The sequence below is a fragment of the Cyphomyrmex costatus genome, unplaced genomic scaffold (genome assembly GCF_001594065.2).
Source record: "Cyphomyrmex costatus isolate MS0001 unplaced genomic scaffold, Ccosl1.0 scaffold123, whole genome shotgun sequence".
In the NCBI taxonomy this organism is placed as follows: Eukaryota; Metazoa; Arthropoda; class Insecta; order Hymenoptera; family Formicidae; genus Cyphomyrmex; species Cyphomyrmex costatus.
In genome coordinates this window covers 5,952,678-5,968,299 of record NW_017275207.1, presented here as the reverse complement: position 1 = coordinate 5,968,299, position 15,622 = coordinate 5,952,678, and the positions used below count along the sequence as shown (strand labels likewise).

The window sequence follows — 15,622 nt, the reverse complement described above, 5'->3', positions numbered from 1 at the left end:
GTGTGTTGATTGTCTAAATGAAATTTTAATTGGCGTTACGTAAAAATAGATCGGCCATTTGCGATCGCCGCTTCACTGACGGTGGCAATTAATTGAAACTTTTTATTTAAAATATGCAAAATGTCATAAAGTTTAATTAATATTAAAATTCTTACGCACCACAGCTTCGGCACGAGACGGTGTAGCTGTTTGCGTTAAGCTATTGATCGTTAAACTTAGTTTTTGCACGCCTCACGTGTACGTGTTATAAAGATATAATCGTTAGTCGTGCAGGCTGATTGCAATCCGCGTTTTGTGCTCCAGCTTTAATATATGAAAGTATAGAAGTACAAGGCCTAATGAAAATTTTCATTCAAATCTCGAAACATGTTGATTCGAGCTACTCGTTAAAAAAATTTGTCTAACGTGCTTTGTGTACAATTATAGTCATTAATCACGGAATAACTTTTTGAATGCAATTACTCGTCGCTGTGAAACTCCGTGTTGCAAGCGAGTTTCCGTGTATGGAATACATCTCGTATAACTTGTAATTAACATGCATACGCTTTAAGCATCTATTCCATCCTTTTAAATAGTTCAGACGCGGCACCAGTGTCGCGCGACGGTAAAATATATCTCGCAACGAGTACATACGCTTTGAATAAACGTAACTAGTTTGCGACGCGGCGAGAAGGCCATTGTGTATCGTATATCGTTTTGATGACAATAATCGGACACAACGTCGCGACAAATAGAAATTGTGCTCGTACGATTGATTGTCAATGCGCGCCGCACGTATTTGCGACGTGTTTGAATTTTCGATAAATTAAACAGCGTTTCATATCAAGCTGACAACATTAAAACGAAGACTCGCTCGACAGAGAGACATAACGTTTAACTCGTCACGATTCTCGCTTACCTTTAAACGGCACGTGTCCCACGAATAACATCGCGCGCTAACCTTCCGGAATCATTTTATTGACGATTGATGTACTTCCTTCCGGAATCGTTATTTTATATTATCGACGTATCGCGTTATACGTATATCGGTACACGTATACGCTGTGATGTGACACCGCAACGAGTGTGTCCCGAAGTGCGGCTCGCGCGATCCTCTCGGGAGGAAAACGTGCGCCCCCGCGGATCGGGAGCAAGCTCGGGAACGACCGTGGAAGACTGCTCGATTCACGGCCAAGATAATCCCGCGAAGGGTACACGGGCGCGAGAGAAAAACGCATGCGTCGATCCGCCCCGCATGGTCGAAGAAGGAAAGTACGTACGTACGTACTCGGTACTCGGACAAGCGAACTTGTTTTCGGAAAAACAAGAGCGTATATATATGTATATATATATCTCGTCACGAGTGAGAGCGAGACCGAACTGGGTGGCGCGCCTCGTCACGTCTTTTTCCACTGGGGGATCGATCAAGGAGGACATCACGAAGCAATTATAGAGATTCCCTCATGTGATCTATCTCTCCCTCCCTCCACCCATTTTCTCTCTCTCTCTCTCTCTCTCTCTTTCTCTATCATCTCTTTTCAATGTGACCTCAGGATCATTCGCCGTAATCGCTCGAGGCTGCTGTCGATGTTGATGAATCAGCCGTTGTCCTTCTCTTTGCGGAATTCTTTCCTCTGCCCATAATTAATTTAGACGTCTCCTCCGATTGTTCCGGGCGAGCAACTCGGACGAGTTCTCGAGTGCATTCTGATTATCGTGAAAAATTCTGCGCCTCTCGCATCTTTCCGCATGCTATTCCTTACCTTTTCCTTTTCTCCGACATGAAATGATGAATATATTATTTGATAGTGTTGTGAGAATTTTACATGAACGTGTATTTTAAAAATGTATTGAATATAGGTTCAATTTTCCATGTACTGAATATACATCCAATTTTAATTAAAAGCTATGCATTTCCCGTTTTTACGCATTACATTTTATGCATTCATTGAAATTGAAATTTAGATTACTTAATGATTTTCCGAACAATTTGGCCGTGTGGGTTTATTTAATATTGCTTAAGTAAAATTATAATGCACATCGCGGAAGAAAGTGTGTTCCCCTGAAATTGGAACATTAATCCCTTTCGCGAACAAGATGGATGCTCTGTATAGATACACTGGATTTCTCCGCAGTAAAGTGTAAAGTGACACTGTGTTTATTCGGTAATAAAAGGAATGTACAAATCTTTTTTTAGTAATCAATTTTATTAATAGCCATGCTCTCCGAACTCGCTCAAAGATCGTATTACAGTTTCCATTTATTCGCGTGGACCTGATTGAACTTGCGCTATTTTATCATAACTTCGACAACACGTCGAACCGTGTAAATTAATCTCCCACAGAGTAATATGAAGCGACGAGGGTTACATGATTTACAACGCACTCAGACACGCGGTTCGTGGACTGTCAATATTTATTAGGAATTATAATTTAGAAGTTTAGTTCGAACTTGTACATCCTTCGCTTATCGATCAGTGACAACGAATGTATCGTCCTTCGCCAGGCAATTCCCTCTCTTCAGCTTCAATCTGATCCGTTTCGTTACGTCCCATTTCCAGTAGCACTCATTTCACTCGCACTTCCGCTCGAACTTTCGGCTGAAATATTGTATTACACAGTCATATCCGTGTCGAGAACGATCGGATGATCCATTACAAAATTCGATATAAAAATATATATAGATATAAGGCATCTATATAGGAGTTATCAGTTACGTTAATTTCTAACAATATAGCGCGCTATGCCACCCAATAAAAGCTTTCAACGCGTCGCTTTAATACTCCCATTTCACGTTAACCGTATTTCCGTAAGTTAAGTACAAGCGTTTCATTAATTTCTCTTATCTCAGGCGTCCTTTTCTCTTTTCTTCGACATCGAATCCTGCTCGCGACAGCGATTCTTTGTTAGAAAGATGTCCTGAAAACTCGATGTAACCGGGAGACGCCGAGATAAAAACTTCGCCATTGATAACACTTGTTACAATGTAATTTCTCGATATGATTTATTACTCCATTATCCGCGCTTAATATATTCTTTTCATGCGCATTTATGTTTTATTCATCGTTTTACATGTGCGCTTTACGCCGGTCTCGCTATTCCTTTCGGCGTTCGAAATATTCAAACTTTATTATCGATTTTGATTTACAGTTACATATACATATAAAAAAAAGCGCCTACCGTGTGACTGTTTTCTATCGTATCACGCTCTATAAAATTCGTAGAAAATTACGCACTTAATGTAATATCATGTAGTATCGACTCCTTGAATTTTGGACGGATATATTTTGTCACCAAACAATTGTTTCGAGCTTGAATTACTGAATATGCAAAATGAGCTCTTTATTCATGTGCCGATTGCACTGAATAGCAAATAGTCAATCAATTATTTTGACACTAGCAGGATTGTTAAAAAACATGTTTTAAACAGTTGATGTTTATAATCGATGTTTTAAATATGCTTTTTTCATAATACGATTTAAAACGTATTTGAAGCGTCAAGAACATATTTAAAAAAAACATAATATTCTTTAAAAAAATATTAGCCTTTGTCAACTCTGGCCACTGGTATTATTAGTTTTGCATTACAATTAAACGTTATATAAATTATAACATAACGTGTACAGTTAATTACTTCCTGTGAAAATAATACAAATGGTCTCCATCGAGAATTTTGAATACCACAAGAAACTATATGAATAGAGAACTGTTACGTTACGACTTGCGATACACATTATTGCATTAAACATTTGCGTAAATAAATATCTTTCTAAAGATAAGCTCTCGAAGAGAGTTTGACGTTTATTCCAATCTTCCTCGCTTACGATTGGCGTCTGATAATTTTAATAAGCATTCGCTTGTGATTGGCATTTGATAATTTTAATAAGCAAAGCGTAGAATAATATCATTGCTTGGTGGTAATGTTTCGAAAATGACGATCGCCGAGGCGAACGAATTAGGAAATTTCGAAGCGATTTACGTATATTATTGCGAGAACTATGTATAATCACGCTGTGATATATTAATGGAACCTGCAAGTTCCAATTTCTCTCTCTCTATCTCCCTCCTGTCTCGCAGCTCAAAGATTCGGAGGATTTCATAAGCTTCTAATGACTGCACGAGGATAGCGCGGAGAGAATTACGCATGACGTGTGAATATACATTAGCCATAAAAGTACATAATTACAAATATATACCTATCTACGTACCGTGTCGGTCGATACGTATCTCGACCGATCCCAGGTACTCCGGACGAAATACATTAAATCGGAAGAGATGTTTGAGGGGTGAGGAGGAGCGAGGACGGGGTTTAGGTAAATGTTCGCGAAGAGAGAGTTCTAGCTATCGTTTGAAGCGTATAACCCAGCACCGTGTGTTTCGTTACTTATTTAAGTAGACTATTATCGCAGTTGTACCGCAAAACGGGGGCGTTTTAGTCGTGAGAGCTATATGTGTTGTTCCCTGCGATCTTCAAAAGAGATCTTCCGATTCATCAAACGTTAGGAAGCTGAGGACTGGCTGCGTCGCCGTAGGCGATAAGTCTTCTCATATATGCGATTACACTATATTATTTATCGTTTTTCCCATTCTGTAATTTTTTTTCCTTGCATTAGTCCCCTGTGGATTGTTTGCCGATTAATCCATTGAAGCCCGTAACTTTTGAAAATTTTCAAATATTAAGTATTCTCGATATGTATTTTGCCATGAAATCTCTTTGACAATACATTCTATTCATGGAACGGGCAAATTAACGTTACGAATTAAGAATTGCTCACGTAATTGAATTATTAATAATACAACTACCGATGTTAAACAAAAGTGACGACAATATAGGCTTGAATGGTTTAATTTCTGCAAACTGTCCGTATATTTATTGTATTCTCGCCAGAATCTGCAGACCCACTCGCGCCGATATCGAGACCGGGTAACCAACACGATCCCATGTCTCGCGCTATGAGTGACGTGTGAAGAGAGTGGCGGCTGAATTCCCCGAGTTTCGGGATATCGTGAGATCTTGACGTCGGAGGGACGGAGACGGATTCCCGAAAATGGGACAATTCTACATTCGCGCGGTTGAGCTTGAGTCGTCGAGCTATCGGGCCCGAGGACGAAATCGGCAGTGAATGGCCATGAGCCACGAAGAAAGTAGAGCAGCGGTATGACCGATGTAAGAACGGAAGAAAGAAACGGCGGGCTAGTCGCTACAAATAAAGTGCATTTTACACTGACGTCTGCGGAACGTTATCCCGTCGCCGTCGCGGGGTGTGCATTGCGCCTCGTTCTTGGCAAGATATCGATCATGTAGTAGAACGTCCCGAGTTGAAACTGTTGCAAGCAAAACAAACGCGGCACATACACACGTAATGCGCGAGTCACGTAGATCCTACTGACCGAAATAGTGCCTACAAGAAAAATACGAATGGATGCCAGTATAAATCATAATCCATTATATTGTGGCATTGCAATAGAATAGAGAGAACATGTGAAGCTGCGAAGGATTAAAATAAAAACTCCGCTGATCCCTCGACGAATCTTTTTCAAGTTCGTGATGTTCTTTTGACTTTTCCGGACAACACAAATTTTTCGATTTGAATAATATACGAGATGAATATTTAAATTTAAATAAAAACATTAAAATTTATAGGAACGGATTTTTTTTAATTTAAAATCTGAAACTCAGAATTAAAATTTAAATTGCCTATTAAGAATTTGTTAAAAAATTGTCAATTTTTCGAAATTACATGTTAACTTATTATGTCGATATAATTCGTGTTTTCGCTATTTATAGCGCTAAAAATTGGCTCAATTGAACTCAACCGATTCAAATAACCGATTTATTGTATAATATATTAAAAGATTCACTGCTCAAAAAATTTTCAAAGAGACAATGCTCAAAGCTTAATTTTATAAATTGCAAGTGTCGATTCTATTACCGACTTTCATCCCTAATAATTCTATTCAGACCTTCGTCAAGATTTAGGAGTGTCATCTCCGTATCTAAAGGATTTGAGGTAAAAACCGAGAATCTCTCTGTGATATGTTTTGGAAGCGCTCAGATTTGCATCTCCGGTTCGGAACTGTTGTCGTTAAACCAATCCGAGGCCCTCTGACTTTCTGTCACGCGTACGTTGAGTTCCCTTTCGGTGTATCGACTCGATCTCGTGATGGACGGACCTCGTCTGTGCTCATCGAAGGAGGCGAGGACCTCCAGCCTGTCACCTCTTCTGATCGCTCTCGGCGTCGTTTCCACGGAGCTGACGCCATCATCCGCGTGTTCGGACGCCCATGGTGGCAGAATACCAGAAGGCATTCCCCAGTGCTCGGTGAATTCCGAGCCCGATCTGGCCAAGCTGGGTTGGCTGAGCGATCGGACCAGCGAGTCCGCACCTTCGAAGGAGCTCAAGCTGGTCAGGTCGTCTCTGTCCATCCGAGCAAAATCACGGACGGTTATTTCGGACATCGATCTCAAGTCGGCCTCGCTACCAACTCCGGCTCCACGCGAACGAATAGAACCGCCTAGTCGACGTGGACGGCCGACGATCTGTCCACCGGTCATGGTCGTGGCGGATTGCGATGTCTGTAGATGATGACTCTGGGTACCTAGGGTGCGCGCCGAGCTGCCTCCGTCGCTTTCGTATTCGTACAGGGTAGGAAGGGAAGATCGTCTGGACCTAGTGTCCCATTCCGACGATTTAGACCGTTTGTATCGCTGCCCGTGATTCTTGCCGTGACTGGAAGACGAGGTGGAACCGGTATGCATCAATGATGGGCTCAAGATTCGGATGATCACATCCCACTTCGCTGGCGGGAACAAGTTGACGTATCTCGCATCCTTGCGTATCAGCTCGTAATCCTCTTTAACCACTGCCTCAGTCAGTAAAGTCCGCAGCGTGCTTTCCGTCGTGATGATTTCACGCCACTTGACACGCTCCTCGTCTGTTAATTCGGTGGCGTAACGCGGCTCTAAAACGCGCGCCAACCTAGTGTACCAATCAGCATCAGCGTCGTCGAGGGATCGGCGCGTAGGTGGCGGCCGGCACGGGATCTCAGCGCGCGTGGTGTAAGTCGGTTCGATGTTTACATCCGGTTCGTCGTCTGCCAGATGATTCGTTGGCTCATTCGTGATGGTCAAGTTGGAGGCCGAGCTAACGTCGGAGAAGTTCTCCCATTCCGGCGGTGGCGGTGGCAAATTCTCCGTCGGATAGTTCCTAATGGTGACATCCCATTTGAGATCCGGCGGCGGTTGAGATCTGGCGCGATACTCGGTGATTTGACGACTGTGACGTTCCACATCCTCGATCGTTTTCTTCTCCGTAACGGTACGCAGGAATACATCGTCCACTTCGTGAGTCGTGATTTCCGGACGACGAGGCGCGACTACCTGCGCCTCGACCAACGGCTCGGTCATTTCCTCGCGTAACAAACGGTGCTCGCGGTGCTGAACGGCGGTGTGAGTGGTGGTGGTGGACGTGGTAGGCACGATTGGCGGCGGCGGCGGTGGAGTCGGCGCTAGGATGCTCGCTACCCGGTACTTGGCATGCGAGGCGTCCGTCACCTCCGTCAACGAGCGTGTCTCGGTGAGCTCGGTGTTCAGGGAAGTTAGTGATCTCGGCCGACGGATCTCGTGGTGCAGCGGCGGTTGCTCGGTCGTCGGCGATGGGAGTTTCTCTTGAATCACGGTGGTCTCTCTTTCCGCTTGTTTGCGCAGAATTCTGGAGTAGACTGGCGGCGTCTGCTGCCGAGAGATGGTCGAGACAGGTGATACGCCTCCTGGCGGTCTGTGAAGCTCGGGTACGTAGGAGAAGGTCGTCATTCGATAGGGCGCGCTCTCGAGAGAGCGAGAAGTCTCTTCTCTTTCCAGAATGGTCGTTAGATTTCTCTCGAGGGCGATACTCGCAACGTCAGATTCCGACGGCAATGGACTTGGCGGCGGCGGCGGTGCTCTCTTGACTCTCATCTGTACGTCGAACTTGGGCTCAATCGGAACGGCTACAGGATGTCGCGGCACCATGACCCTCGAAGCATTTGCAGCTGTCATGGAGGAAGTCTCTACTTCGGCAGCAACTGTCTCTGAATATAAGGAGCTCGAAGCACGCATTTCCACTTGACGTTGGACCTCATGATGGTCCACGAATGCCTTATTATCATAAGATCCGGCGGAGGATACAGGTAACGAACGTTCCTCATCCACCTATAAAAACAGATGATCAAACAAATCATAACGTATTATGTCGATTGTGCAACTGTCTTCTTTTATTTGACATTTTTTACTTAGAGGCGCTATTCAGAAATTGATATCTTTTTTTTAATCAATCAGATAAGAGAGAAAAAATTCTGTTTTCGGTCGAGGCGAAATTTTTGGTGCATTTTTTAGTTCTATAAACTATGCGATTGTGTTTGTTGCTTGAAACGCAATCATAAACTGAAACTAGAAATAAAACACGAATTATATATTAATTGTTAATTTAATAATCATAATATACAATTGCAAAGAATTTATTACAAGAAATATCAGAGTTGAACCTGGGACTTTTTTAAAAAATGTTTTTCATATATAGTGAAATAATGTATATTTTTATTAAATTTTATTAAAATGCACATTATTCAATTTGCAGTGGAGTGATAATAAAACCAACATTATGTCTCATTAAAAAAAAATGAATAGGTATTAAATACTTTATTCAAACAAATTTTGTTAACTTGTACAATTTGTTTAAACAAATTTAAATAATTTGTATACCGTTTAATTAAGACAACGAAAACATTTTAGGAGCTTTATACATACAGTTCGCTGTTAAAAGGATTGGTACGAGCGATGTGCTCTGCTTTGATATTTTTCTAACATACTCTGTGCAATCATCCGTCTTGTTAGACAATTATTGGGACTCACCTCAGAGTGGCTCTCGCTTGGATAATCACTCGGCAATGTGTCCGAATGATCGATCACCAGATTCGCCTCGCTACCGGAAGTAGACACGGCGGTCGCGTGAAGAAGGGCGTGTGCGCGTGGTATCTTCAGACCCTCGAACATCGTGATGTTGCTCAGAGATGAGCCGGAGAGTTTCGTTATCTCAGAACCAGTGGCGCTTTCGAACGGATGTCGATGGACCACACGCACATTTCGGCGTTTCAAGCACATGTAGGAACAGCCAAGACCGAGCAGGAGCAACGAGAGGAACAGAATAGCGCAGATAATCAACAAGATTTGGAAGCCTTTCAGCGGTGGTTCGGTCACCGACGCAGGCGTCAGAGTAGCCATTCTGCGGACGGAAATCAGATTAGAGTGGGGTGTACGCGATTACCAGATGAGAGGAGACTGCTGCAAACGGCATCGATATTAGATGCCGCAGTTAACCGTGCACGGAGTATATCTCACATCTATCCGGATGCGTAACTGGATTGCGAGAGACAAAGGCGTGCATCGTCACAGCACGTTCTGAATGCAGAATTACTTTTTTATCCACTTTGTTCGACGCAGTGAGAAGGCAAACTCAGCGATATTGAACGCGTTTTTCGCAAATGTTTAAAAGATTAGGTAGTGGAAAAAGGACTCTCATTAAATGTCAATAATACGTGTCAAGCTTTCCATTTGGATTTTCACGTTAGTGATAACAACAGTCAATGTGAATAATATAACGATAGTAATGATTTTTTTTTTTTTTAGCAACAAGAGATTATTTTGAAAGCGTTAATCATAAATGGAGATTACTTTATAATCATTTTAAGTATAATATATATGTATGTATCATTAGAGATACTCATTCTTTTTATCAAATTATATTTTTAATTACGATGAGATATAATATAAAAAAATAATTACCTTTATATATCTTTTAAAAAATATATTTGAAAGATACCGTATTTTGTGATAAATTCGATATCGTTTATTATAATATCTACTTCAGTCAGAAACTTACTTAAAGAACATTAACTCGATATATAAATAACTTATGCATGTAATTTGATAAATTAAAAATTATAATATTCGCGGTAAAGAAATATTCCAATAAATTTAATTGTTAGTTTTTACAAAAACACTGTACTTGATAATAAATTTTTTTCGCGAAAATATTAACAAAAAAAAATATCAACAAAGAATTCTTACATGCTTTCTGGCGGCTTAGGAGGCGCTGGTGCCACGGGTGGAGGATATCTACAAACTATAGTGATAACCTCATCTCCATCCATTTCTAATCCGGGATGAAAGCGAACAACTACATTATTGGTGAACACGCGCAGAGGATCCTGCTTTGTACCGCATCCTGAAATATAGATCAATTTCTCGATAAGAAGTTAAATCCGTTTCGTAGAAATGAGAACGGTCTAAACGAGCAACAACTACAACGATTATATTATATTATAAATGAATCAAAAACAGATAATCCGTAGAAGTAAAATAAAACCGAAACAACTAAATTAGTTTTAAATTGTCGGACATCAATCTACTTGTCTTAAATTATAAATAAAAATTACATTACATTATAAAATCATTTAACATAAATCGAATTTAGAGCAATCACATTACTATTACATCTTATGATTTACTATATTAATTCTTTTCTTAATTGAGAAATAATGTAGAAGCTTCGTTTATATCTGCACTCTATTTATATAAACAAGTTTGTGCTTAGTTTCAAATGTATGAATTCAGCTAAGCTCTTATTATCCAAATAATTCGGATAATAAGAGCTCGACGTACACGATCGTAGTTTCCTAAACTCAACTTTTATTATCAAAATTATTAAACATTGATGGAAAAAATGAGTCTATTATTCCAGTCATTCAGAACTATCTTGTCCCCCAAGTTCGGATAAAATTTTACTGTACCATAAATCTAAAAATGATAAATTTGTTTATCCTTCTTATCATCATTTCCATGAAATAAATAATGCTATCCTACGCGCGAGATTAAATGTTGAATTTAATGCAGGGACGTACCTTTCAGAGGCAGTTCCAATTTAGCGGTCGTCGCACCTCGTCCTTTGAATATGCAGGCACTGTTACGATCAAAGTCGGCATAAGCCACTCCGTAAAATGGTTCCTCAAACTTGAGCTCGACCTCCATGCTACCCTGGCCGCAGTTCAGATAGGCTTTCGTTCGATTCAAAAATATAATCGGTGAGATGTCATCCAATTTGGTAACCTTGCCGTCGAGGACTGTGCTCGGCGGAAGTCCCGGCTGATACTCGATGCTGTTGCCTTGCGACGCATAGTTGCTCTGGGACAACGCAATCGGAATTGCCGCCCAGAGCAGGAGTATCAATTTTGGCAGCATCTACGACGAAAAGACATAAGATCAATTTTTTTCAAAAAATTTAATACGAATAGTTACAAAATTATTATACTAATATTACCAATGAATAAAATCCCCATAATTAATTGCAAGTACTTTAATTAAACAAAATATTATAGAATGGTTTTATTCAGCAGAGAAAATTATCAATGAACAGTCAATGATTCTTTAACATGATTTGTTCTGGTTTTCAGTTCTTTGATCTAAATGTAGAAACCAATTATATTAATGAGAGAATCAGTGAGTGTTCATTGACGAGTTTTCTTTGTTAAACGCAGCTAATGTCATATATTATTTGATCTAAATAGTAAAAAATTTGTGCTTTCTCATTATTTTATATAAATATTCCTTTCTATAAAGCACACAATGAAATTATATACTATATGTATTATAACGTGATGTATGTATATATAATGTCACGATATCCTTCAAGAATAATAAGCCAGAAATCATTATTTCTAAGATTCTCCTACGACCTAAAAAAAATTAACGGTTATAAACCTGTAATAATTTTATGATGACTGGATTTTTCATTATATCGTAAGATGTGGCATCACATCCATTTCGTGATTAGTCTAATTGATGTTCTAATGAACTCTAATAATAAATACGACATTGCATGTATAATATGTACTACAAAGATCGGTATCGTTGTTTTCTCAGGTATCATCTAAGAAACATGAGGAAACAACTTAGCTATCCACATTCCCACGAACGACTTCTAGAACGTAAGTTTTCCTTTGTATATCTCAGCTACGTCATTGTTTGTATGCATCGCTCGATTCACGTGGGACTGTACACATAGATAGTCTGACCATCGCATCGTAACGCATGTCTCATTCTCTGTGTAATCAGAACTCGCACATTCTCTTTAAATTACAAATACTACACAGAAAAATGATTTCACTATTTAAAAATTTAGCTAGATACAAATCTGAAAATAATATTGTTGGATTATCGAAATAAATTGTGCAGGATACTCAAGCTGATTACTAGAACATTACAACTTTATAGCCTTATTTGTCTTGCTTGAGTTTCCTTATATAATTAATTTGAGGATTCAAAATTATTCTTATTTTTTATCTAGCTTAATTACAGCAAAATAATTTTTTCTGTGTAAACATCAAGATTAATACTGATCTTTTTTGTGTTACGCCGATATCTTTTTTAATTGCAAAAGTTTAAAATACACTCATAAAACTAACGTAAAACGATTTGCTATATTTCTTTTTGAGAAACATTATTTAACTTGAAATACACTTTGCCGTCGTATAATTTTGATTTAAAGCTCGATTATGTAGATATTTAACTTTTTAAAAGTCGTGAAAAGCCATGATAGCATCCAATCGAATATTCACTAGACAAAGATTAATTTATGGAAAAAGTTACGGCTAATGGAAAAAAAAGAACCAACGATTTTTTTTCAGTACACCTTATACAATATCACGCGACTGTCGTCCTTCTCGAGTTAGACTGTAGTTCTACTCAACTAGAGCGGAGAGAAAGCCGTTATCCGTCACGATATCTCCTTTCGAGATATAAAAGGGATAAACGTGGGTTGTGATCTTCAATGTTCGACGTACCGATATAATCTCAATCGCGCGTCGAAATTCCGCTACCAGACGATAAAGTTAAACGTTCCGCGAGGTTACTGGCAAGTAATTGTCGAACGGTAACCGTCGCAATTTTCTTTTCTTTTATAACGCAAACGTGCGTCCTTCGTTAGAAACAAAAATACAGATGACATATTACAAGTGTAATGATATACGAAGCGATTATATCCGGCTAGTCGCTGCCCCTCACTTCAAGTGCTCACTTTAAGATACTGTTACACTCACCGCCGGTAATTGCAACTAAGCAAACGTACAAATTACAGACATTACTGCACTTGCGTATAAAAATGTATATCGTGCGCCTTCGTTCGCGTTGCTACGCCACAATGCCTGTGTCTACACGGCGTGAATGCGGCACGCATGTCGTAAACGCCACCAGACGACGATACTCGCGCAGCGATAATAGATTCACGCGGAAATGCGTGAATCATTTGACTGCCGTTGCCGGGAGAATTCGCGATTTCGCGTGCACCGGGCATTACCGCCGGTTCGCTGAAAACTGGACACGCGGTAAATTATTCGCCGTACATTGCTCCGACGCTGTTTAACTGCGCGTGAGAAACTCTCGTATATATAACTTATGTCGCATCGTCTTGCACGCTCGTCGAATTGAGTGAGAAAATGTCTAAAAAATGATCGTCAAAACTACATTTCCTCTTAATGTACTTCCTCTTAAATTTATAACGAAACTCCTATCTCGGTGTAGTTGTAGCAAGAACAGACGTGCAATTTTCCGACGTTGAAGATAAAAATTATGGAGCAAATATACTCGGGAAGAACGATTTTGCTTAAGTTAAAATGTAGATAGATACACAACTAAAAATAATTTCGTTAGGTCATTAAAATAATTACGTAGAACGCTTAAGTAATAATAATGATAACGTTGCAAAAAGTTTCGACATTCTTAACAGACAGTGTGAATGTCCTACATAATTATTTTAATAATTCAACAAAATTATTTTTAGACTTATATCTAACTAATTTTTAAATATTCTTTTCGTGTATATCATGTACGGTTTAATAGTGTATTTTAGAAGTTAATTAGAGAATCAAAAATATATTATTATTACGTAAATATTAAAATGCGATATTATTTTTTAATTTTAAGCGAAAATTGACAAAAGAATATTGCATAAAATACGCATATCGAAGTCTTTAACAATATTTATACACGTGCCGGGTCTATTGTTGATTTTCACAGTTCAGATGATATTGATTTTTATCGTTTGACTGACTATTTTTTTATATCTTATGTATAATATAATTATATACATAATAATTAGCTAATACTGATTATTAACAACAAATTTTAATAAATACATAAACTCTTTTGCTTGCAAATTATTACATTTAATAATGTTTGTAATAAAAATTTAAATAATGAAATAATTATTCCATTTCGAAATAATGTATCTACGCGTAAATTTAAATATAAAAAGAAAATTTATTTTCATTTTATGAAAAATCGCGATTATAATTTATTATGATTACTTTTTTGTCAAATTTTTATAACACCAGAATAATGAAATTGCGTGACTTTATAAAGGTCAGAAAAAAATGCATCACATTTTTCACGGCGACGTTATTTCATTTTCCTTTTTGACTTATTAAAATTACAAAAACAGTTCTTAGTTTATTAACATCTCGCAATATTGTTTTTTTTCGTAAAAATTTAGCAAACAGTAACAATAAATAATGCACGTATTACTTTAAATAGTAATAAATTAGTATGTTACATAACAGTAATTAACGTAATTTTCAAAGTCAATTAGAAGACTCATATTTTTCGGACAAACGTAGACATTAATGCGCGATAATCCATGAATCAAGAATTTAAAATGCAAAAAACAGATATTTACGTTAAAACGTTAAAAATTTTATTTAGTTAACGGATTGCCTAGCACGTCCTTCGCATCATATGGCTCACTATTTACACGCGATTACCTTGTGTCATTCGTGCGGCGATACTCTAGCCGGCAAGCAACGATCCACTCGGTGCATTATTATCTCTCGAAATCCGATTATCCCTTGCAAATAATTACAACGTGAATACAAAGCAAATAATAAACTTGCTTAATTAAGACGACTATAACAGCTGTGCCGACAAGACGATTATCTAAGCAAACATTCAGCGCGATTTATTCGTTCAAAATAGAAATCGTAGTGACACAAAATTGCAATTACAAATTGTTTTACTGTGAGATTTATGACGTCAAATATTTCCTTGATGTCTACATCGGAATATAATTTCTTTATTAACCTTTTGCCAATCTGATTTGCATATGTTCTCTATTATTCAGATCGAGTCATCATTCCAGTAGCCATATCATATCGATTATTAATAACTAATCTGTAAGGATATTAATAATTATTTAAGAATTATTAATAATTAATCTGGTAAGCAATACTCTCTTGGTGTTTATTTAGTGATGTAGGTGCTATGCATTATTATTGCAAAATTAACTATGAATGTATATATCGTATTATCGGTTTTATATAACCAGTCGTGTTTACGGTTGTTACTTTTCAACTGGTGTTTCCTGCCAGAGATCGATTATATTATCATTACTGAAATTATTACTTTGTTGTAGTCCATGCTTAAAAAAGTGGTTATCAGATAACCTTCTTGAAGTTTTTTTTTTCGAAACCGGAGGGAAATCGATGCACATATTTCGAGAAAAAAAATAAATATATCCTAAAACACTCTCGAAATTGTAAAAAATTAAAACGTAAAGATA

At 38.4% G+C, this 15,622-nt stretch overlaps 1 protein-coding gene across 1 annotated transcript; it reads right to left on the bottom strand.

The window, feature by feature from the left end:
* Positions 1–5,968: 5,968 nt before the first annotated feature.
* On the bottom strand, positions 5,969–11,253 carry pot (zona pellucida domain protein papillote). Its single transcript, XM_018550582.1, has 4 exons — positions 10,917–11,253; positions 10,084–10,240; positions 8,869–9,238; positions 5,969–8,169 (listed from the first exon to the last, which is right to left on the bottom strand). The coding sequence occupies exons 1-4, from the start codon at positions 11,251–11,253 to the stop codon at positions 6,031–6,033; spliced, it is 3,003 nt and encodes a 1,000-aa protein (XP_018406084.1). The 3' UTR covers positions 5,969–6,030.
* Between the last annotated feature and the right edge of the window lie 4,369 nt (positions 11,254–15,622).

Coding starts and splice junctions, on each gene's coding strand:
- pot (XM_018550582.1), bottom strand. CDS start 11,253: ATGCTGCCAAAATTGATACTCCTGCTCTGGGCGGCAATTCCGATTGCG. Junction 9,239..10,083: donor CCTAAGCCGCCAGAAAGCAT/GTAAGAATTCTT, acceptor TTCCGTCCGCAG/AATGGCTACTCTGACGCCTG. Junction 8,170..8,868: donor CAAGCGAGAGCCACTCTGAG/GTGAGTCCCAAT, acceptor CTGTTTTTATAG/GTGGATGAGGAACGTTCGTT.